The sequence below is a fragment of the Gossypium hirsutum genome, chromosome A12, assembly GCF_007990345.1.
Source record: "Gossypium hirsutum isolate 1008001.06 chromosome A12, Gossypium_hirsutum_v2.1, whole genome shotgun sequence".
Taxonomy (NCBI): Eukaryota; Viridiplantae; Streptophyta; class Magnoliopsida; order Malvales; family Malvaceae; genus Gossypium; species Gossypium hirsutum.
The window spans coordinates 3,400,193-3,423,598 of NC_053435.1; the positions used below are offsets into that span (position 1 = coordinate 3,400,193).

General features: G+C 34.3%; 5 protein-coding genes and 1 pseudogene across 5 annotated transcripts; 5 read left to right on the top strand and 1 right to left on the bottom strand.

Moving 5' to 3' along the window:
* Positions 1 to 1,921, top strand: part of LOC121210821 (30S ribosomal protein S3, chloroplastic-like) — a 2,114-nt pseudogene extending 193 nt beyond the window's left edge.
* A 381-nt stretch (positions 1,922 to 2,302) lies between these two features.
* On the top strand, positions 2,303 to 2,644 carry LOC121211284 (50S ribosomal protein L14, chloroplastic). Its single transcript, XM_041083923.1, has one exon. The coding sequence runs from the start codon at positions 2,303 to 2,305 to the stop codon at positions 2,642 to 2,644; it is 342 nt and encodes a 113-aa protein (XP_040939857.1).
* A 1,291-nt stretch (positions 2,645 to 3,935) lies between these two features.
* LOC121211285 (30S ribosomal protein S11, chloroplastic) lies at positions 3,936 to 4,352 on the top strand. The gene has a single exon (XM_041083924.1). It carries the CDS (start codon positions 3,936 to 3,938, stop codon positions 4,350 to 4,352), a length of 417 nt encoding a protein of 138 aa, XP_040939858.1.
* Positions 4,353 to 4,422: 70 nt separating this feature from the next.
* Positions 4,423 to 5,561, top strand: LOC121210820 (DNA-directed RNA polymerase subunit alpha). Its single transcript, XM_041082504.1, has one exon. It carries the CDS (start codon positions 4,423 to 4,425, stop codon positions 5,410 to 5,412), a length of 990 nt encoding a protein of 329 aa, XP_040938438.1. The 3' UTR covers positions 5,413 to 5,561.
* An 838-nt stretch (positions 5,562 to 6,399) lies between these two features.
* On the top strand, positions 6,400 to 10,758 carry LOC107922581 (subtilisin-like protease SBT6.1). The gene is made up of 8 exons (XM_041083927.1): positions 6,400 to 6,486; positions 6,587 to 6,715; positions 6,844 to 6,996; positions 7,288 to 7,404; positions 7,810 to 7,994; positions 8,388 to 8,520; positions 10,056 to 10,137; positions 10,538 to 10,758. The coding sequence occupies exons 1-8, from the start codon at positions 6,400 to 6,402 to the stop codon at positions 10,756 to 10,758; spliced, it is 1,107 nt and encodes a 368-aa protein (XP_040939861.1).
* A 1,566-nt stretch (positions 10,759 to 12,324) lies between these two features.
* On the bottom strand, positions 12,325 to 13,236 carry LOC107937922 (probable carboxylesterase 2). The gene has a single exon (XM_016870934.2). It carries the CDS (start codon positions 13,234 to 13,236, stop codon positions 12,325 to 12,327), a length of 912 nt encoding a protein of 303 aa, XP_016726423.1.
* Between the last annotated feature and the right edge of the window lie 10,170 nt (positions 13,237 to 23,406).

The window sequence follows — 23,406 nt, forward strand, 5'->3', positions numbered from 1 at the left end:
TTCAAAAAAGACTGGATCTAATTCAGGTGATAATCTATATGGGATTTCCTAAATTATTAATTGAAGATAAGCCACGAAAACTCGAAGAACTACAGATGAATGTGCAAAAAGAACTTAATTGTATGAACCGAAAACTCAACATTGCTATTACAAGAATTGGAAATCCTTATGGGCACCCTAATATTCTTGCCGAATTTATAACCGGACAATTAAAGAATCGAGTTTCATTTCGAAAGGCAATGAAAAAGGCTATTGAATTAACTGAGCAAGTGGATACAAAAGGAATTCAAATACAAATTGCAGGGCGTATCGACGGAAAGAAATTGCACGTGTCGAATGGATCCGAGAAGGTAGGGTTCCTCTACAAACCATTGGAGCGAAAATTGAGTATTGCTCTTATAGAGTTCGAACTATCTATGGGGTATTAGGAATCAAAATTTGGATATTTATAGACGAAGAATAATAAGAATAAGACTCTACTTGTCTTTACGTTCTATTCTGCGATAGAACAAAAAATGACAAATTCTTTGATTTTTTGATTGAACATAAAAATAAAAAAATGAGCAGTTCTAAATTCTATAAGGTTAAATAAAAATTTGATTGATCATTTGATATAATTGCTATGCTTAGTGTGCGACTCGTTGGGTTTTTTAGGCTTAGGATTCAAAAAAAATGGGCGGACCACAGTATAAGCTAATAACTATAGCACTAATAACCAACTCATTGCTTCGGATTATCTGGATCCAAAGAATCAGTCAAGATATGATATATTGGTCATATCATTATAGCAACTGAATTTTTTTTGCATTAAGTAAAAGACAAAACCAATCTGATTATGAATAGATCGAAATTGTGAAGCAAAATAAAAAGTATGTGGATAAATAGAAGGATGAGAGAAAGAGAGAAACAGAAATAGCAATGAAATGATATAGGATTCCAATATGTAAGGTCTATGAAGCATCTCATAAAGAGCAATGTAATAGAGCATCAATAGAGATTCATCAATAATTAGATGAATATCTGTTCATTGCAGAAAAAATCAAGAGCCTTAACTTAAGTCAATAAAGACTGAGAAGGTTGACTCAAGAAGAAATTTTATTTTTATTTTATTAAATAAATATTAAATTAAAAAATTAAATTAATAAATATTAATAAATTAAGGCTCCATTGGAGAATTCAGACCTAAGCATTAATCGAGAGCGATGGGGATGACGGAACCCGTGAATGCAGAGGATTCTATTGAAAACGAATCCTAATGATTTATCGGGGAGGATGGCGGAACAAACCAGAGACCACTGCATTTCTTTTGTATTCTGATTTTGAGAGGTCATGGGTTAACCCGACAACTGAACTAGAAAAAGAGTAAATATTCGCCCGCGAAAATTTGAGTTTAATTTTATTTGATTGTTCAATTTTTGTCGATCTGAATCTGATATGAATATGATAAAAAACAAAATAAAGATTCGTTATAACATTATAACAAAACCAAAATAAGACATTATCTAGAAATAGAATCCGTGTTTAATTCCTTATACTTATATATATATCCAATAGATCCAAACAAGATATACAAATTTCTAATAGATAAGATAAAATCGCAAAGCAAAGAATCCCAAGATTCAATTATTCATTAACTACCCGTATATCTTAAGATTAAGAATTAAATATTTTTTTATTCATTTTTTTTTCGCGAGGAGCTGGATGAGAAGAAACTCTCATGTCCAGTTCTGTAGTAGAGATGGAATTCATAAACAACAACCATCAACTATAACCCCAAAAGAAACTGATTTCGTAAACAACATAGAGGAAGAATGAAGGGGATATCTTATCGAGGTAATCGGATTTGTTTCGGTAGATATGCTCTTCAAGCACTTGAACCCGCTTGGATTACATCTAGACAAATAGAAGCGGGGCGCCGCGCAATGACACGAAATGTACGCCGTGGTGGAAAAATATGGGTACGTATATTTCCAGACAAACCTGTTACGGTAAAACCTACAGAAACACGTATGGGTTCGGGGAAAGGATCTCCCAAGTATTGGGTAGCTGTCGTTAAACCGGGCAGAATATTTTATGAAATGAGCGGAGTAGCCGAAAATATAGCCAGAAAGGCTATTTCAATAGCGGCGTCAAAAATGCCTATAAAAACTCAATTCATTATTTCAGGATAGGAATATAGAACCAAAGGAAAGAAGTCTTGTCTTGGGAATAAAAAAACAATTGCGAGTTTCCTTTTTTTTTTGACAAACAATATTTCTTTTTTTCTTCGTCCTTTGTTACATTGAAAAAAGAGATTTCAAAAATGATTCAACCTCAGACCCATTTGAATGTAGCAGATAACAGCGGGGCCCGAGAATTGATGTGTATTCGAGTCATAGGAGCTAGTAATCGCCGATATGCTCATATTGGTGACGTTATTGTTGCCGTGATCAAGGAAGCAGTACCAAATACACCTCTAGAAAGATCAGAAGTGATCAGAGCTGTAATTGTACGTACTCGTAAAGAACTCAAACGCGACAATGGGATGATAATACGATCTGATGACAATGCTGCCGTTGTCATTGATCAAGAAGGAAATCCAAAAGGAACTCAAATTTTTGGTGCGATCGCCCGGGAATTGAGACAGTTAAATTTACTAAAATAGTTTCATTAGCTCCCGAGGTATTATAAGACGAGACCCAAGTATAGTTAGAGTATTTAGAGTATTTAAATGGCATAGATTAATTAGTAGATTGTGTCTCACGTATATACCTTTACTAAGTAAAAAAAAGACCACGTTGGTTATATCAAAATTCGGGAGCAACAAAAATTTTAGTTTACCATGGGTAAGGACACTATTGCTGACATAATAACCTCTATACGAAATGTTGATATGAATGGAAAAGGAACGATTCAAATAGGATCTACTAACATCACTGAAAACATTGTTAAAATACTTTTACGAGAAGGTTTTATCGATAACGTAAGGAAACATCGGGAACGCAACAAATATTTTTTGGTTTTAACCCTACGACATAGACGGAATAGAAAAGGACCACATAGAACTATTTTAAATTTACGACGGATCAGTCGACCAGGTCTACGAATCTATTCTAACTATCAACAAATTCCTAGGATTTTAGGCGGGATGGGGATTGTAATTCTTTCTACTTCTCGGGGTATAATGACAGATCGGGAGGCTCGACTAGAAGGAATCGGTGGAGAAATTTTGTGTTCTATATGGTAATCTGTCCGGTATACGAATTGTATCCGAAATTCTCCATTTGTGCAAAAAAAAAAAGAAAAAAGCACGGGTTGTCTAATAGAACTCCTCCTGCCCTACGGTAGTTGATACGTCAAGGAAGTTTTACCTGGAATAAAAGAACAAAAAAATGGATTCATGAAGGTTTAATTTAATTAGTAAATCACTCCCACTCTGGATTCCTTTAGATAATGAAGATCTGATTTTAGGTTATGTTTCGGGAGAGTTTTACCAACGTGGGATAGAGTCAACAAAAGTGAAGTAAGTGCTTATGATTCAACCAGGGGGGCGTATAATTTATAGACTTCGCAACAAGGATTCGAACAATTAGGTAGTTTTTTCAACTTCAAGATTTCTTTCGGGGGGATCCAATTCAAATTTCAAGAAACTTATTTTCTTCCAATAAGCGAATTCGGAAAAATTTAAGGAATAACAACTATGAAAATAAGGGCTTCCGTTCGTAAAATTTGTGAAAAATGTCGCCTAATCCGTAGGAGGGGACGAATTATTGTAATTTGTTTTAACCCGAGACATAAACAAAGACAAGGATAATCTTTCTATTCTAAAAAGAACTCCTGAAAGAAAAGAAACTAATCTTAAAGAAAGCGATAAACAAATAAAAATAGAAGATCTATTTTGACATGAAATGGATATATCCATATATCTCTGACTTATCTTTATGAAATGATAAAATATGGCAAAACCTATACCAAAAGTTGGTTCACGTAGGAATGGGCGCAGTAGTGCACGGAAAAGTGCACGTAGAATACCAAAAGGAGTTATTCATGTTCAAACAAGTTTCAACAATACCATTGTTACTGTTACAGATGTACGGGGTCGGGTAATCTCTTGGTCCTCCGCCGGCACTTGTGGATTCAAGGGTACAAGAAGGGAGACCCCTTTTGCTGCTCAAACCGCAGCGGGAAATGCTATTCGAGCAGTAGTAGACCAAGGTATGCAACGAGCGGAAGTTATGATAAAGGGTCCTGGTCTCGGAAGAGATGCAGCATTACGAGCTATTCGTAGAAGTGGTATACTATTAAGTTTCGTATGGGATGTAACCCCTATGCCACATAATGGCTGTAGACCTCCTAAAAAAAGACGTGTGTAGAAATAAACACTAAAGAGATTTCAAGAGAAATAAATGATTCAATGATCTGATCAGATAAAATAATATTACTATGGTTCGAGAGAAAGTAAAAGTCTCTACTTCGACTCGGACACGACAGTGGAAGTGTGTTGAATCAAGAACAGATAGTAAGCGCCTTTATTATGGACGCTTTATTCTGTCTCCACTTATGAAAGGCCAAGCCGACACAATAGGCATTGCGATGCGAAGAGCTTTGCTTGGAGAACTAGAAGGAACATGCATTACACGTGCAAAATCTGAGAAAATACCCCACGAATATTCTACCATAGTAGGTATTCAAGAATCAGTCCATGAAATTTTAATGAATTTGAAAGAAATTGTATTGAGAGGGAATTTGTATGGAACTCGTAACGCCTTTATTTGTGCCAAGGGTCCCGGATATGTAACTGCTCAAGACATCATCTTACCACCTTCTGTGGAAATCGTTGATAATACACAGCATGTAGCCAGCCTAACCGAACCAATTGATTTGTGTATTGGATTACAAATCGAGAGAAATAGAGGATACGGTATAAAAACACCAAAGAACTTTCACGACGGAAGTTATCCTATAGATGCTGTATTCATGCCTGTTCGAAATGCGAATCATAGTATTCATTGTTATGGGAATGATAATGAAAAACAGGAGATACTTTTTCTAGAAATATGGACAAATGGAAGTTTAACTCCGAAAGAAGCACTTCATGAAGCTTCTCGCAATTTGATTGATTTATTTATTCCTTTTCTACATACGGAAGAAGAAAACTTACATTTAGAAAACAATCAACACGATGTTACTTTACCTTTTTTTCCGTTTCATGATAGATTAGTTAAACTAACAAAAAAGAAAAAAGAAATAGCATTGAAATATATTTTTATTGACCAATCAGAATTGCCTCCCAGGATCTATAATTGTCTCAAAAAGTCCAATATACATACATTATTGGACCTTTTGAATAACAGTCGAGAAGACCTTATGAAAATTGAACACTTTCGCATAGAAGATGTAAAACAAATATTGGGCATTCTAGAAAAGAAGTAGAAAAAGCATTTCGAAATTGATTTATCAAAATTTTTAATCCAATGGATTTTGAACCTTCAACACAATCCATAGATTCGGACCAGAATTGAATAAATGTATCTAGGGAGAATTCACTTTGCCTTTGAAGTGACTACTCCCTAGATACGCACATCATGATATTTTTTTTAATTGATTCAATTTAAAAAAGACCTAAAGTTAGGGATTTATCAATCGGTAATGTTGCTCCAATACCCAACCAAAGGGCTACTGTAGTACCAATCAAAAAACGGTTGTCGCTACTGGACGACGAAATGGATTTTGGAATTTATTAACATTTTCCAAAAACGGTACTGTTAATAATCCCGCGGGTACTGAAACCATTAAAAGAACACCCAATAACTTGTTAGGTACTGTACGGTTGCACTATGTTTGGTTGGATGTATTGGATTAGCTAATACACCCCTAATCCGTGGGCCTCACTTAAGCCCCTCTTAAGCAGGTGTTTGGTTTAATGTATTGCCTAATACACCCCTATTACGTTACGCCCTAATCCCCGAAATTCTCTGTTTTCTAATCCCTGGCTTCTCCTCAGTTTACATCCGTTTTATTTTTCACGCCCTAATTTGCCCTCTGTTTCCTGGGTCTGTCTCTCTTTATCTCCTTCATTGCTTGCTTCGCCTTCGGCCAGTAGCCCCAATTTCTTGTCGAGCATGCCATAGAGAAAGGCAAGAAGAGAGCTGCTTCTGTTTTTCTTTCTTTGTTTTCTGTAACAGACCCAGAAGTTTTAACCCAGAAGCCCCAAATTCTTCTCCTTTCTTTCTTTGTTTTCTGTAACAGACCCAGAAGCTTTAGATTGACGAGGTTGTCGGAAGCTGAAGATGCAACAACTCCCTCTCAAGCTTTAACCGAAGAAGGCAGAGAGTTACCTCTTCCTCTTCTCTCTATCTGATGAGGGCATTTTCCCGCCAATGCAATCCCGCCACACCATGCTCTCTGCTCAATCTTTTGATGTCGTTTAGTGAAAAAGAGAAACATTTCCACCATTCGGGTTTAAGTAATTCCTCACTTAATTGGAGTCGCCATCTTTTGATGCAGGTAAACATTTTAATTCGATTAACTAAATTTCCCAAAGCCAAATTTATGAGAATTTAAACGAGGGAGGAAAGTTATGGAATTTCTTATTTTTATATCGCAGAGGTCTCAAGTTACTTCCTTGTTCGGAGCGGATGCTCTTTGGAGAAAAGGGTATACCGGTGCTAAAGTCAAAATGGCTATTTTCGACGCTGGAATACGTGCTGATCATCCTCACTTCCGAAACATTAAGGTACATCATTAGTGGGAAAATGAAGTTAGTTGAACTTTTGTTGGTGTGAAATTATTTTCTTATTGAAAATAACTTGTTGGTCTTCAATAGGGAGTTCTGATAATCACTCTTGCGAGTAAATTTTTCAGGAACGAACTAATTGGACCAATGAGGATACTTTGAATGATAATCTTGGACATGGGACCTTTGTGGCTGGTGTTATTGCTGGTGAGGACGCAGAATGTCTTGGCTTTGCACCAGATACTGAAATTTATGCTTTCCGTGTTTTTACTGATGCACAGGTAACACAAGTTGGTGTTGGATATTTTGTTTGTTTTTGTATTTTGATTGGATGTTGCATCAGGCCTTTGCAAATCTCACCCTTTTTGTTGTTGGTTTCCTTTATATTTGATCCATTTGAAAATTCCTAGCATGCACTACAGAAGTTGGAAGCTCTTTTGAACTGCTCATTACTATAATTAGAATATATATATCATACAGTATATCCATCAACCTAAGGACTTTCCCTTTAACATTTGTTATTCTATAAAATTTGGCTGGATTATGAGAATTTTGCTCTCAGCTTATTGCAGGTATCATATACATCTTGGTTCCTTGATGCTTTCAACTATGCTATTGCAATCAACATGGATGTGCTAAACTTGAGCATAGGTGGACCTGATTACTTGGATCTCCCATTTGTAGAGAAGGTATGATTCCCATGGCCTGTGGTTTATTGGTGTTCATTTGTCAAGCATCATTAATAATTTTGTTTCAAAACTGCAAAATTGTCTAAGTTTGGTTGTAGTGGCATGCGGAAATGCTTCAATCATAATGCATTCACTTGCTTCCCACAAGTTTTTTGGCCTCTCTTAAATCCCATGAACCATGCTATGATCATTCAAATTCATGAGTTGACTTCCTCTTTCAATATTTTGCATTTTGAAGAAGTTTGCTTGTTTTCTTTGGACATTTATTTCCAAATATGGAAGGATTAGCCAGTGAAGTTACCTACTCTGCTGTTGAAACTTCCACATTCAGTTTTGCATGCTTATCCTTACATACAATGGAGCTGAACGTTTTTGGTTAATGCTTGCTGCTTTATGGTTCTCCAGGTTTGGGAAATAACAGCCAATAATATTATTATGGTGTCAGCCATTGGAAATGATGGGCCATTGTATGGCACTTTAAACAACCCAGCAGACCAAAGTGATGTTATTGGTGTTGGTGGAATCGATTATAGTGATCACATAGCCTCATTTTCATCACGTGGCATGAGTACTTGGGAGATTCCTCATGGGTAGTGTATTGCTCTATTCTACGATATTAACTGTTCTTCACTTTGTTCAAAACATGCTCTTCTAGCCCATAATCATTTTCATTTTAAGAAAAAAAAAGGCTAGGACGCCTCTCCTGGAAAGTTTATTTTGGTTGGGGGTGTAATGGTGACAGTGAAACTTAAAATATATTTAATTTTGGAGTAGTCACTTATTAATTTAACTACTATACTATACTTTTTCTCTAAAGGTATTGAGGTCTTGTTATCGGCCCCTTCTTTTTAGTGTTGATCGTATGAAGGCTTTAAATTATTTTCAATTTCATGTACTTTATGATATTCCATGTGTAACTCCCTTATTAAGCAAGCTTTATTGTCCTGATCATGAATATTAAACTTGTTTGATTATCTTTGCAGTTATGGTCGTGTCAAACCAGATGTTGTGGCATATGGGCAGGAAATTATGGGATCCAAGATCAGTACTGGTTGTAAACAATTATCAGGCACTAGTGTGGCAAGTCCTGTGGTTGCGGGTGTTGTATGCCTGCTTGTTAGTATCATTCCTGAGAACAGAAGAAAGGAGATTCCCGATCATCCAACTCAAATGATCGTTTTCTTTAGTTTACTTTCTGTTGCCCGATTGGAATGGGTCAGAAGATTTCTTTCTCACCATTAAAAATCAATGTTCAAACTTTTTGATGTTGTAAAACTATATAACATATGGATTATGATGTACAATTTCATTTTCATCTAACTTTTTCTTAATATAAGTTAATTATGTTTATGCAGAATATAATTCTCAAGTTATATATTGATTTTAGTAAATTTATATAAGAACAATTTATTATTGAGAATTTTATGAAATTATATATCACTATTAAATTATATTTAATATTAATTATTTTAAATTGTATAAATTCATATAAGAAAATTTATTATCAAGTATTTTATGAAATTTAATATTAATTATTAAATTATATGTAATAATTATTATTTTAGATTATACAAATTCATAAAATATAATTTATTAGTTATAATTATTTTAAATTATTTTAAATCATATATTATAATTAAAATATATTTAATATTAATTATTTCAAATTTTCATTTATAGTATCATATATTATGATTTGAGTAAATTCATATAAGAATATTAATTATTAAGAATTTTATTAAATTATATATTTTAATTAAAATATATTTAATAATAATTATGTTAATTTATATTTTACAGTATCATATATTATGATTTGAGTAAATTCATATAAGAATATTAATTATTAAGAATTTTATTAAATTATATATTTTAATTAAAATATATTTAATAATAATTATGTTTAAATATGATTAAATTATTTATTATTGATATTAATAATTTTATTAAAATTTAAATAACAATAACAATAATAATTTACCAAAACAAATTTCTGCTAATTATAAGAATTTTATTAAATTATATATTTTAATTAAAATATATTTAATAATAATTATGTTTAATTATGATTAAAATATTTATTACTGATAATAATAATAATAATCTTATTAAAATTTAAATAACAATAACAATAATTATTTACCAAAACAAATTTATGCTAAGGGTATTCTAGTCATTTTAGTATTTTTATTATGCTATTACACCTCTATTTCATTCAACCAAACACAAGATTACTTTTACGCCTCTATTCCATTACATTCAACCAAACAGTTGATTTGCTATTACACCTCTAATCCAATACAGCGAACCAAACGCACCCTTGATTTTTATTTTATTTTTGTTAAAGCAAGCATGATTAAGGTAAGCCTAAATATAGTGATATGATCATTTGATTTTGAAGTGGGTGTGTGTATCTAATTAAAACCACTGACGATCTTAAAAGTATTGATCATCGTAAAACTAATCTAAAATCAACTCATCTTGAAGTAAGAAAAAAGAAACAGCAAAAAGAAGTGAGAAAGTTTAGTACTACACGTTCAAAAGCAAGATTTCCTGCAACTGAAAATTAGAATTGGTTCCAATTGAATCATCATCCAAAAGCAATATTCCTTGAGCATTGTAAGTTATGTTAAGCTCTAAGTTTTGGTTAGAACACGACGGAGCTCAATGAGAGCATTGATTCAACCGTTGTTTCTGTAACCAACAACCTTCATCTTACTTGGCTAGACAATGGTAACCTTCACGCCTCTTCTCTCTCTACTGACTTCCTAATAGCCAGAGAGATTAAGTGAGTAAACTAGTAACCATTATATTGTGAAAGGTAGTAAAGATGGTCGAATTCGACCTAGGCCAAATTATCTTTGATGAGATTGTGAAAAATGCTGAGGAGGTTCACCCTCGGTACCTACCGCCATTCTCTTCCCTTATATTTCAAGTGCTACACACTAAGAATCCCAGAATTGTTCGAGCAACAAAACAATTTGAGAAGCTTGTGCCAGAATTGAGGTTTTCCCACAAGTGGTTGAAGGGAAACACACTATGAATGATCCAACCAACGAAGCTTTAGATTCTGAGTCTGATGATGCAAAGGAGGAGGAAGATGCTTAATCTCAGGATGTTCCCACTACTGCAGGCACCACATCCATCCTCTCGGGCATTAAGCAAAGGATTATTGTTGAGTTGAACTCTAACATTGAGTTCAATCAGAGACATGTAGATAGGTTATGTGTAGAGGCCAAGGCTATAAAGAAGGTAATTGATAGACAAAAGGCCTTGCAATATGATCTTCTTGCCCTCCCTAATGATGAATACATTGACAAGTTTGTTGACCAAAAAGGTGGAACGATGATGTAGTGGGGAGCTAACATTGAGAGGGAGTGTTGCTACTACTGTTGCTGCAATTGAAGGGGAGATGTTTATTTATTTATTTATTTATGTTTTTTGAATTTTTATTTTGGATTACTGTAATCCTTAATTTTGCCCACTCAATGATATACTAGTACTAAACTTTATTCATTTGTTAATGGATGGATAATTCTGTTGATGCATTATTTCCTTGTTTCTTTAACTTGGTTATTATTATGGTTGGTTGATTATTGATGCAAAACTCAACTTAGCATTGGGTTTGCCTCATTGCTGCAAAGCCCTAACCAATGATCAATGATTCAAAATTTTGAAGTGATGGCATATTAGCATACGATTCATTTTTTTTCTTTTCTTTTTCTAGGAAGAAAAAATTGACATAACCCTGATTGGTTTACAATTTTTTGTTTGGTTTAATACCTCTTTTAGCTTCTAACTGTAATTAAATTTTTACTTTAGTATTTATATTATTTTTTATCAGTTGTGCCCTTGGACTTTTCTTTTTTTTATCAATCTAGTTCATGTACTTTCATTCTGTAATATTCATTACTCAAATCCAAACTTCTGTTTAGAAAATGTCCAAGCCAATCAATAGCACGCTGCCATATATCAAGAAAAAGTTAAAAAATAATTTAAAATTTTAGAAAATATAAAAAAATTTAAAATTCATTAGAAACCCCAAAAAATAAAAACCCGACAAAATATTAACACATAGAAAATTATAAAAAAAATTCATAATCTATTTTTGAAAATTATAAACTTTAAAAGAATATTATAAGTATGTGAAACTTCAAAAATTTTTAACAATTCATAGATTTTTTTTTTAATTGTTTGGAATTTTTCGTTTTCTTAGGAAATTTTAGAATTGTCTGAATCTTTTAAGAATTTTATGGTTTTTTAAATAAATTTTTAAGTTTTTCTTTTGTATTTTCAAGTATATTTGAATTTTTATATGTGGCAACATTTGATTGGATTGGGAGGTTTTTTAACGAAAAATATAGATGGGATGACGGGGATATACATAATAAAAGTACAAGGGTCAAACTGATAAGAAAATAGCATATGTACTAAACTGATAATTTAGCTATATCACAGGGGCTATATGTATTCATCTTTTGATTCTTAAATGGTATAAGACATAAAACCGACACATCAACATCACATAAACTTTAATTTTATGTAATTTTATATACAGAAATTTGATTTGATTCATTTTTCATAAATCGTCGATATTATTATTGATATAACCCAATTTTATATTTATATGTTACATACATAAATAATTATATTTATTTAATGTAAAAATAAGTTGAGATATTTATTTTTTAAAAATATGTATAATTGAATTAAAATTAAAATTAAAATATACATTTGAATCACAATTAAAATTTTATGTATAATTATATCAAATCAAAGTTGATATTTTCTAGTAAAATTAACTTTCAATAAGATTATTATTGGAGATGCAAATTTTGATTTATATGATAAACTTTAAAAAATAAAATTATTTTAGAAACATAACAATAAAAAAGAAAGAACTAAGAAGAGCAGGCATAATCAGATATCTTTGTTTATAAAATCAACCATTTTGTTCTTCAAGACCTCAGTGTTGTGATTGTCGATGACGACATGGAAGCAATGACCCTCTCCTTTCGTCTCGAAAAATTTCACCTTTCCTCGCCACCCACTCTTCGTCAATGTTTCATAGTAAGCCTCTCCTCTGTTTCTAAACCCATCTTCCTCTGCTACCAAAACAATCACCCTTTCACATGCCATTTCCTTCAATTTCGGATCCGCTGCCGGGTTCACAATCGGGTCATTGTCGAATTCGGTACTCGTTGGACAAACGTACTTGTCCAACTCATTATCGTTTGGTTCTCTGGTTCCGAAATACGGATGTACTAGAAGCATCCCTCTGATTTTTAAACCCACCAATTTGGTTGCACCAGCTAGGACTGCCACGAAGTGGGCAATATTGGCTCCGGCGCTTTCACCTGCCAAGAAAATTCGGCTGGGATCCGCATTGTCATTGAGCCATGGTTCGGGCCCTTGTCCGTTTGCGTGAGAAGCGACCCATTGTAGCCCTACCCATGAATCATCGTGCGCAATCGGTAGAGGATGCTCGGGGGCTAGCCTGTAATCAATCGAAACCACAACGATATTGGCTTGTTTTACAAGTGGGGCAACCACTTTATAGGTGACGGTGTCGAAGGCCGATCCAATGGAAAAGCCACCGCCATGGTAGTGAACAAGCAGGGGAAGCTTCTGACCTGGGGTTGTACTTTGTGGCATGAAAATCCTGGCCTTGACAGCCGGTGAAATCACCACATCTTTAGTCTGGACGCCGGCCGTCCGGTCCAGCCCCGCCGGAACCGGTTGTGTGACAAAGTATCTCTCAACTCGGCCATCTTTGTAGACTTTAAAGAACGGGGGACAATCACGGATTACGTCATTAGTGCTTGAATCCATTTGGCAGAAACCAATTTGATAACTGGATTTTGATTCCAACCTTACAAGGGTAAGGATGTGTTTTAAAGACAGCCAAGCGTCATGCGGTTGGTGGAATTTATTTTTCATTTTATCACTCAACATTGGCTTCTGACATCTAATTTTAGTGCTTCTAGAAAGATTATTACGCTATATTTAAGTATTTTTATTTTAAATTATGCAACACAATTAATTTTTTTTAAATCATTTATTACATATTGCATGCAGCATAATTAAATCACAGCTTATCGCGTAAATATTCTATGCAGTTACTTTTTACGTGTCATCCATTTCTAATTCAGTTAGAAAATTATTAAAAATTTTATTTTATTTGTTAATTAAGTTATATGATTATGTGAGTATTTTTATTTTTTTATATTTTTATAAATTAATAAAAATTTATCTATAATGAGATATGAACCTAGAACACAACGCATATATTTTTTATTTACTATTTGAACTAAAATAATTTTTTGTTTTTACATGAAACTTTAATAAATATATTTGTTATATACACTTTTATATATGGTTCGAGTAGAGACATAGATAGCATACTGTCATAAAACTCGCAAAGATTTGACATTTTAGACTCTTGAGTATCAAACTCAGGATACTAACAAGGAATATTCAGCACTGAAAGATTTTCAAGGATCGTGTGCCCTTTAGTATAGTAATTGGGAAATGTGGTAGGAATGTTCGCCATTGAAGGGGACTCTGGCATTATAGATCCCTAAGTAATGTAATCAAGAAAGGGATATGAACCGTCTAACATTGATGGAATATATGGATGATATGTAGGCTTCAGGATAGTCTAAGCTTGCATAATTTGAAATCTTGTACCCAATATCGAGCATATCTTTACCTCCACGGCAACATCTCGTTTCATGGTGCCTAAACACCATTGTCCCAACATCTTCAGAATTGTTGAGATCCATTGTGATGTATTTACACCTCCTATTGGACCTTCAAATGTATATATTTCATTTTGGGTATTAACTTAGTACTTACAATGTAATACCCCTATATCTGTCTCGACTGTTGAGTAAAGATATGGGAATGCTACATTTGTTGCTAGAACAACCATGGCTATATTCTAATAAGCTGGGTTTCTTGTAGTAAATATTTTAGTATTATCAACGTAATATTCCCATATTAAGTCGATATTAAATAAAATATTATAAAATTATTGGGTAAAATTTGTTTCATAATTTTTTTCCATACAAAGCAAGGCTCAAGTATCGATACTGAATATAAGGTATGGTACCCTAGCCAAGGTATTGATACCAATTTAAGCTTCGAAGTTTAAAAAATTAAAAAAAAAAATCAAACATGTATCGATATCTATATTGAAGTATCGATACTTTTCCTATAGTATCAATACTTTGACTAAAGTATTGATACCTTCCTTAAGGTATCAGTATTTTACCCCTAGTATCGATGCTAAATTTTGATTTCACGTTTGGAAATAAGAGAAATTCATTAAGGAACAATTTACACCTTTATTCCTTAACTTCTCTAAGTCATTTCAAATTACTCAATATGTCCAAAATATGCGGTTTATCATCCAAGATCATTATCCAACAACCCATTTCTTAAATATATATATGGTATTTTCTTAACTAATAAACTCTATGTGCATACCTTTTGTACCAAAATTTATAGAGTTAACACAATTATTGAAGTTTTACAAATAAGTCCTTTAATTAGAGGACTTGTACGGCAAAAATAGTTTAAATTTTCCACATACCATCACTATTGCCAAAATTTACTAGTCAATTCATCAATTAAGGCTTCCTTAATTCATTTAAAAACATTCACTCACTTATACTTCAACAGTAAACTTAAAGTTATTCTACGTGTTAGCAAATCTATCATTTACAACAATTTCTTAACATTATAACTCTCTTATTATTTTTCCTCCTCTTCATCTCCATTTTACATCGCTATGTACGTGTACTTATATAAAAATCTTTTACCTTTAGTATGACACACTTATATGTAACTTTAACTAAATTATTTATATCTTGACCTACCGAATTCAAAATTAGGATTTTTTTTTTTGAAACTAGACTCAATGAAATTTTACCATAAAAATTTTAGAATTTCTATGTAAGCCAATTAATACAGTTTTTTTCTTCAAATCTTCCCCTATTCTGCTGCTAGGTAGCTCTGACACTTTTTCACTAAAAATTAAATATCTTTCAGTACAAATCTCATCTTAAGTTACCATTTGTTTTCCTTGAAAATAGACTCATTACGAATTTATTCATATAAATTTTATCTCCTAAATATTTTTGTACAATTTATAATGAATTTTCAAAGTTAGAATAGGGGATCCCAAAATCATTTTGACCCTGTCTCACGAAAATTATTATATCTCATAATTTATAATTCCATTTCTTTCTTCGTTTCTTCTATACAAAACTAAACTCAATAAGTTATAATTACAGCTCGACTAAGTGGTGTTGTTCTTGGGCTTTGAATTTTCTCAAGAGGAGTCTTTGGCTTTCAGCAAACTGTTCTCTTCCTCCACTTGCTCGCACTTGGTTTGTGTATCATTATACTTGGCCTTCCAAGCTAAGATATAGGAGTTGAGATTGTAACACCCTTTACCTGAGTCTGAGGCCGGGGCTGAGCACGAGGCATTACCATACTTAACCACATGCATACATTCATTTCCGAGTCATCAAGGCTTGATTAAATTTAAAACTCTTTCGGACTCTGTGTAGACTCCTTAAAGTGGGCTTACGAGGTCTCAAACTTTCCCTGGAGACCAACTCGGGTTCTTAAAAAACTAAATAAAAATGACTCTTGAAACAGACACACGCCCGTGTGGAAGGGCAACATGCCCATGTGGTCATTATAACATGATCATGCTGATGACCCATGTGTCATACAGGGCCTAAGCATCTAGGGACACGCCCGCGTCCCATACCAGTGCGAATTAAATTTTAAATTTGAACCTACGGGAGTTTTCACACGGCCTGTCACACGCCTGTATCTATGGCCCGTATCCCTCACATGGCCATGACACGCCCTTCTCCTAGCCCTTGTTTAAAAATCCTTGACATTCTATTTCTGATGTCAGCATCCAATTTAGGGCACACGGCCAAGGCACACGCCCGTATACTAACCCGTATCCTTCACATGGCTGAGACATACGGTCGTGTCTCTACCCGTGTGTTTACTACCATGTATACTGACTTGCAAAATTTACGTGCAGGGGACACATGGCCGGACACCACTCCCATGGGGCTGGCCATGTGTCTACCTATGTGGACAATATTAGGATATTTACCAAGCCTTATGCCACCCTGAAACAAAATTGAATACCAACCAACATGTCAAAATCAACTTTAATATGAGTTCTCAACCAACAACCATAGCTAAGGCCTATAAACATTTCACATTCGTAAAAGACTATCTTGTATTCATATAACGACTTACAATATTAGCCATTTTCCCGGCCTTATACAAAATGAGTCAAATGCTAAAACAAGCCAACATCTTTGGCCCCAAAACAATGTCACACAAAAATAAAATCAAAGGTTCTTATACATGCCATAATCAAAAAGATAAAACTAGCTATACCAAGTGCTTCAAGGATAGTGTGACTGGCTTCAACGACGTAGGCGACGATTCTCGAACTACTTTGGCGGCACTATAAGAAAAGAGAAAGGAAAGAGGGTAAGCATGAGAGCTTAGTAAGCATATATATGCAAATAAGTGTAATTAAAAACACATTCATCAAGCAATAGCTTATCATGCTTAAATGATATATCATTTTAACCTCACTATCTTGCTCTTCCTTCTTTTACGCATAGCTGCTACATCTCATCACATACTATTTTTTCATTCGAGATTTTAGTATACATACTTGTAATTACCCTTAAAATAACTGATACAGTCGTTGAGAGCACCAAAAATATCCTATTCCCTGTAAAATAATGAAAAAGAAATAGTAAAGGGGAAGTAGGGTCGAATCCTCAATGACCGGATTATACGAATGCTTGTTTCTCGAAATCCTGGGTAGAATCGTGCCCAAGAAAACCTGCGTTTCGGGAAAAAAAATAAAAAAACAGAATTTAAGAATTGATTTTGGAAGCGAAAATAAAATAAAAATAGAATTTAAAGTTTACTGAAATTATGATTACGAAAATAATAAAAATAATAAAGAGAGTTTTAAGAGAAAAGAAATTCTTATGGGAAAGTTCCAGCCTCCGGTTGTCTCATTCCGCCTTGGGCTCAATCCTTGGCTTTTAGATGATCCTTCTCGACACAAGTAAGCCAGTTATAGTGGAAGAGGACGCCTACGACCACCAACTCCAAAGATTAGATTTACGATTTTTAGGGAACCTGACTCTAGCCAGTAATCTATGCTAGATCAACGCTTCTCAATGGCGAATCCCACGCCATTTTGTCTATTTGGCTCGCCAACCTCTGGCGCAGTAAGTTAACGAACTGACTATGCAGTCCTTCCAAAACATACAAAGCGACCGCCTTTTTATATGCTGAAAAGCTTACTTCTTAAGGGCCATGGACGGAAGCGTCAGCTCGTAGTGCGGAGAAACGATGAATACTCGGCGAGAAGGCTAAGTACGAATTCTAGGCCTCAAGAACCCTTTTTGGGGAAATATTGACAACTTTTGGCTAGAAGGGTTTTTTAGTGGCTCATGATAATGGAAGGAAATCAAATAAATAAAAATATGGAAAAAGAAATTTTATTGAAAAGAAATATGAAAGAACAAAAGACTTTTGGGGGAGAGTGTTTACAGAAAAAGATGCCCCCAAATAGAGTCACTTCACCCCCTATTTATAGTGCTAGGGAGATAGTCTAATTAAACTTAAATTCTAAAAAGATAAATACATTTAATTAAAGATAAACAAAGATAATTAAAATAAAATCCTAAATTTGAATAATCCTAATAATTATCTTAATATTAATTATCCTAATAGAATAAAATAAAATAGAGTCTTCCAAAATAAAATCTCTTCTATTTGCTTTTAAGTCCTTGTGCCTTCCATGTTCGCACTTTTGGCACCATATTTGTCCCACGTTGCATATTGGCCCGTTTAATCTCCAAATTGACGCTTTTTCCCTTGAATTTACTTTTCACCTCCAATTTAGTCCCTAAAAGATAAAAAGACATAAATAGCTCCAATTAGTAGGCTCAAGCTCAAAATAAACACATGATTAATATATAAAAACACGTCATTTTAGAGTATTATCAAATTCCCCCTACTTAGCCCATGCTTGCCCTCAAGTATGGTTCCTATCGACTGTGAAAGCTAGATTCTGCCATAAAAGAAATACCACTCCAAAGTTTCATAAAAATTAGTTAAAAACGCATATGAAAAATAAAGAGACCTCTAAGCTTGCTTTAAGTAAAACAGAAAAAGTATTCCAATTATTTCACACAAAAATTAAGATCGACTTGAGTTATGCCATTTAGGTAAATTACCAAACCTACTAAGACACCTTAATTATTTCCTCCTTTAGTCCCCGAAGTGCAACTTTATTAGTACTTTTTTTTTCTTTTTTTTCTTTTTTTTCTTTTTTTTAAATTTTATTATTATTTATTTGCTTAGGAATATATTAAACCTTTTGACGCGAAGAGAGATGACAACCCAAGCACCCCACCCCAGTTACTCAGCCCAACATACTCCTAAAATTATTTATTTCCAGTTAGCGGAGTTTTACCCAACACGTCACACAACCTTTTGACGCGAAGTAGAATGACAACCCAAGCACCCTACCCCGGTTACTCAGTCAGTCACGATTTGAGCCATACTCATAACCTCGGCTAGCGGAGTTTTACTTGTCACGTCACACAACCTTTTGATGCGAAGTAGAATGACAACCCAAGTACCCTACCCCGGTTACTCAGTTAGTCACGATCTAAGCTGTACTCATAACTATGGAAAACATTTATTAAAAATTAAATGATATTTAAAATTCTTGAGAACTCAGGAAAGAAAAAAATTTAAGTGTCAAAAATAAGTTTCAATAATCACCTAATAGCCATGAACATTAATTAAGCATGTATTAGGATCGTCCCGAATAAGCAACGAACAAGTAAAAATAGTAGAAGAAATTGAGAAGATGAACACACAAATTTAACGTGAAAAAACCCCTCAAAAGAGGATAAAAAACCACGGGCAAAGATAATTTTACTATAATGGCAAAAGAATGAAGAGTACAAAAGATGGAGATAAAAACTAAACCCCGAAAACCTGAAAAACGAAGAACCCTCAAACGTAAACACAAATTTCTCTGAATGTGTTATGAGTTCTAATCTAATGGGTGTCTCTTTTTTTCTAAGATTGTAAAGGAGCCTATTTATAGGCTAAATTAGTAAGTCAAATAAACTATACTAATAAATGCTAAATATATTATACTAATAAATACTAAATCTTCTAGAAAGAAAATATATTTTTGTTTAACTTGACTTGCAAGCAATCTCTTAGAATTTGGGTCACACAATTCTAACAATCTCCACCTTGACACAAATTCTTTCAATGCCATCTTTGCCAAAACCCGCCACGGGCCTATCTTGAACTATGCAGGGAATTAACTGAGTCGAATCTATGCTTAGAAGCTGGAAGACTTCTAGCCTTCGACTTGTGCACTGCCAAATCAAAACTAACCCGGGTCTGATTTTCACGAATACAGTGCCCTAACTTTTCAAAACCTGCATCCAAAAGAGAACCTCTCTTCAACGAAATGGTCATACCTTTTTCCCTCCTATGACCAAGTTGCCTCCGCTTCAAATGAGTTGACTTTGACTCCGTAACGGACGAGGGATGTCCGATTTCACCGGTCACTGTAGAACCTTCCAGAATATAAAGACTGCCGGTTCTTTTACCTTTTAACAAAACGAGAGCTCCACGAGATACTTTAATGTCGCTTGACTCGATGTTGATTCTGCATCCTTTCAAGTCTAAAATACTCAATGAGATGAGATTCTTTCGTAAATCAGGTACATACCTGACATCTGAGAGTGTCCTAATTGTCCCATCGTGTATCCTAATTTTAACAGTACCAATACCGATTATTTTACTAGATGAATCGTTTCCCATGTGCACAACTCCATCTTCAACTGAACTGTATGTGGAGAACCATTCTCTATTGGGACACATGTGGAAAGAACATCCTAAATCTAGGATCCACTCAGACGTAAGCTTGGAGTTATCGCTCGTTGACACTAACAAGAAATCATCACCGCCTTCATCGACCAAATTAGCACCAGCTACATCTTCCTCGTTACTCTCAGCAGCTCTTTTATTTCGCAGTTTATAATAATCTGCTTTGACGTGACCTAACTTTTTGCAATAGCGACACCTTTTGTCTCGTTTCTTTGATGCTACCAAAACGGAAGCTTGTCTATCTGCTTTGCTATTCAAATCAAACTCATTGTCGAGTTTGTCTCTACTCAACAAATGACTCTTCACATTTTCGAACGAGAGTTTGTCTCTACCATAAATCAGAGTCCCCCTGAAAGACTTGTATGAAGAGGGTAAAGAGCACAATAATAGCATAGCTTGATCTTCATCGTCAATATGAACCTCAACGTTCTTTAAATCATTTAAAAGAGTAATGAATTGACTGATGTGATCTTTAAGAAGCTCACCTTCGTTCATGCGAAACGTAAATAGACGTTGTTTCAACACTAAACGGTTAGCCAGAGACTTAGTCGCATAAAGAGTTTCTAACCTTTTCCACAAGGCGAATGAGGTCTTCTCCATCAATACCTCCTGCAATACTGTATTCGCGAGGCACAACTGGATTGCAGACAAGGTCTTTTCATCAAGCTCTTCCCATTCTGTTTAATTTAGATTCTCAGGCTTTTTCCTTGTAACAACCTTTTTCAAGCCATTTTGAACTAGAATTGCCATCATCCGAACTTGCCACAGATTGAAATTTGTCTCACCATTGAACTTCTCAATTTCAAACCTTGTTGCTGCCATCTCTGACCGGGCTGATCTATGAAAGTTAAACTAGCTCTGATATCACTTGTTAGGATCGTCCCGAATAAGCAACGAACAAGTAAAAATAGTAGAAGAAATTGAGAAGATGAACACACAAATTTAACGTGGAAAAACCCCTCAAAAGAGGATAAAAAACCACGGGCAAAGATAATTTTACTATAATGGCAAAAGAATGAAGAGTACAAAAGATGGAGATAAAAACTAAACCCCGAAAATCCGAAAAACAAAGAACCCTCAAACGTAAACACAAAATTCTCTGAATGTGTTATGAGTTCTAATCTAATGGGTGTCTCTTTTTTTCTAAGATTGTAAAAGAGCCTATTTATAGGCTAAATTAGTAAGTCAAATAAACTATACTAATAAATGCTAAATATATTATACTAATAAATACTAAATCTTCTAGAAAGAAAATATATTTTTGTTTAACTTGACTTGCAAGCAATCTCTTAGAATTTGGGTCACACAATTCTAACAGCATGCAATCATTTTAAGTGTTCACTTTATATTAAACTTGATCAATTTTACGAAAAGTAAGATAGAATTAACCCAATTAATCACAATTATTTTTAGCCTAATAAAAATAAAACAGTGAAGATGGAATCAATTATGGGAAAAATCATAACTTCCTTAGAAGGTAAGAATCATGCATGAAAATCAAACAGTAGGCAATTCCTGGTGAAATCTTGGGCATGAAAAGCAGCAGGATATTCTTAAAATAAATAGGCAGAAACGAGCACAAAACAACAGCAACAACAATATGACAGCAAAAATAGCAGATAATAACAGTAACAACGAAGAATGCCTTCCCCCCACTTAAAACACATAGTCCTCGATGTGAAAGTAAAAGGAAAACAAATAGGTGGAGAAAAAAAAGTTTAGAAAAACTCCCCATGTAGTTACTGTCGGTTGGCGCACACAGTGGAGAAGAAGATGGCGAAGCGGCAAGAGGTGGAGACGGGGTGGGTGACGTGTGCAATGTTGGTTCGGCTTCGGGTTCTCACCATGGTGGCTAAGAAATCGGCGGTGGGTGGTGGAGGAGAAAGGAGTCGGCGATTATGGAGAAATTTGGGGGAAAAATGTAAGGTTTGGGGGTTTTATTTGCTGAAAAGGGGTGTTTGGCTGCAGGTTTTGGGGATTCTAAGTCTGGAATAGAACTGTTTGGCAGCATGGATAGGGTTGTTTTGGTGCACACTTTCTGTCTTTTTTTTTCTTCGTATTTTCGCTCTATTTCACCTAGATGGAAGAAGAGAAATTTATTAATATTTAAATAAAATAAAATAATAAATAATAAAAGAAAAAATAAATAAAAATAAAAATAAAAATAAAAAGAAAGATTGGGTTGCCTCCCAACAAGCGCTTGTTTAACGTCGCTAGCTTGACGCCTCAACTAGTATTGGGGCTGTTCCAGCTGAATTCTTTTGTTCTTATGAGCTTGAAAATTCTCATTTTTTAACACGTCCACCATATTTGGGTTTAATCGTCCTTGCGCCTTTTTCTTTGGTTCCGTATTTTCCTCCAAGGGGCTGATCCCTTTTAAGTCGGCAATGATCTCATCATTCTCCAAAAATGTGCATTTGAGATGTTCAGGAAGTGGATTTAATTTCAGATCTGGTGCCTGCACAACAGGAGGTAGAAGTTTAGTATTCATGGGAGCCAATAATTTATTAACAGATTCAAAATCATCAAACATCATTTTAGGTTTATCTCCATAAGATGACTCAAAAGTTTTTTCTACTGATGAGTCAATTATGTCGACACGGTTTACGTCCAAGACTTCACTTAGGTGACTAATAGTGCCATAAACGTTAAACTTCACAATCTCCCCGTTAAACTCCATCGTAAGGGTTCCGCTTCGTACATCAATCTTAGTATTCGCAGTACTAAGGAAAGGTCACCCCAACAAGATGTCTGAAGACCCAGGAGCGTTATCCTCCTCCATTTTTATCATATAAAAATCTGCAGGGAAGATAAGCCCGTTGACTTTGACTAATACGTCCTCGAGGACCCCTTCGGGATGCGCAATGGACCTATTTGCCAACTGAATGGTAACACCTGTCTTTGTCAAAAAACCCGCGTTAAGTGATTCATAAATAGAATAAGGCATTACATTTATGGAGGCCCCTAAATCACACATAGCCTTCTTAATTCCTAAATGGCCAATTT

Coding starts and splice junctions, on each gene's coding strand:
- LOC107922581 (XM_041083927.1), top strand. CDS start 6,400: ATGTCGTTTAGTGAAAAAGAGAAACATTTCCACCATTCGGGTTTAAGT. Junction 6,997..7,287: donor GTGTTTTTACTGATGCACAG/GTAACACAAGTT, acceptor AGCTTATTGCAG/GTATCATATACATCTTGGTT. Junction 7,995..8,387: donor ACTTGGGAGATTCCTCATGG/GTAGTGTATTGC, acceptor TTATCTTTGCAG/TTATGGTCGTGTCAAACCAG.
- LOC121211285 (XM_041083924.1), top strand. CDS start 3,936: ATGGCAAAACCTATACCAAAAGTTGGTTCACGTAGGAATGGGCGCAGT.
- LOC121211284 (XM_041083923.1), top strand. CDS start 2,303: ATGATTCAACCTCAGACCCATTTGAATGTAGCAGATAACAGCGGGGCC.
- LOC121210820 (XM_041082504.1), top strand. CDS start 4,423: ATGGTTCGAGAGAAAGTAAAAGTCTCTACTTCGACTCGGACACGACAG.
- LOC107937922 (XM_016870934.2), bottom strand. CDS start 13,236: ATGGATTCAAGCACTAATGACGTAATCCGTGATTGTCCCCCGTTCTTT.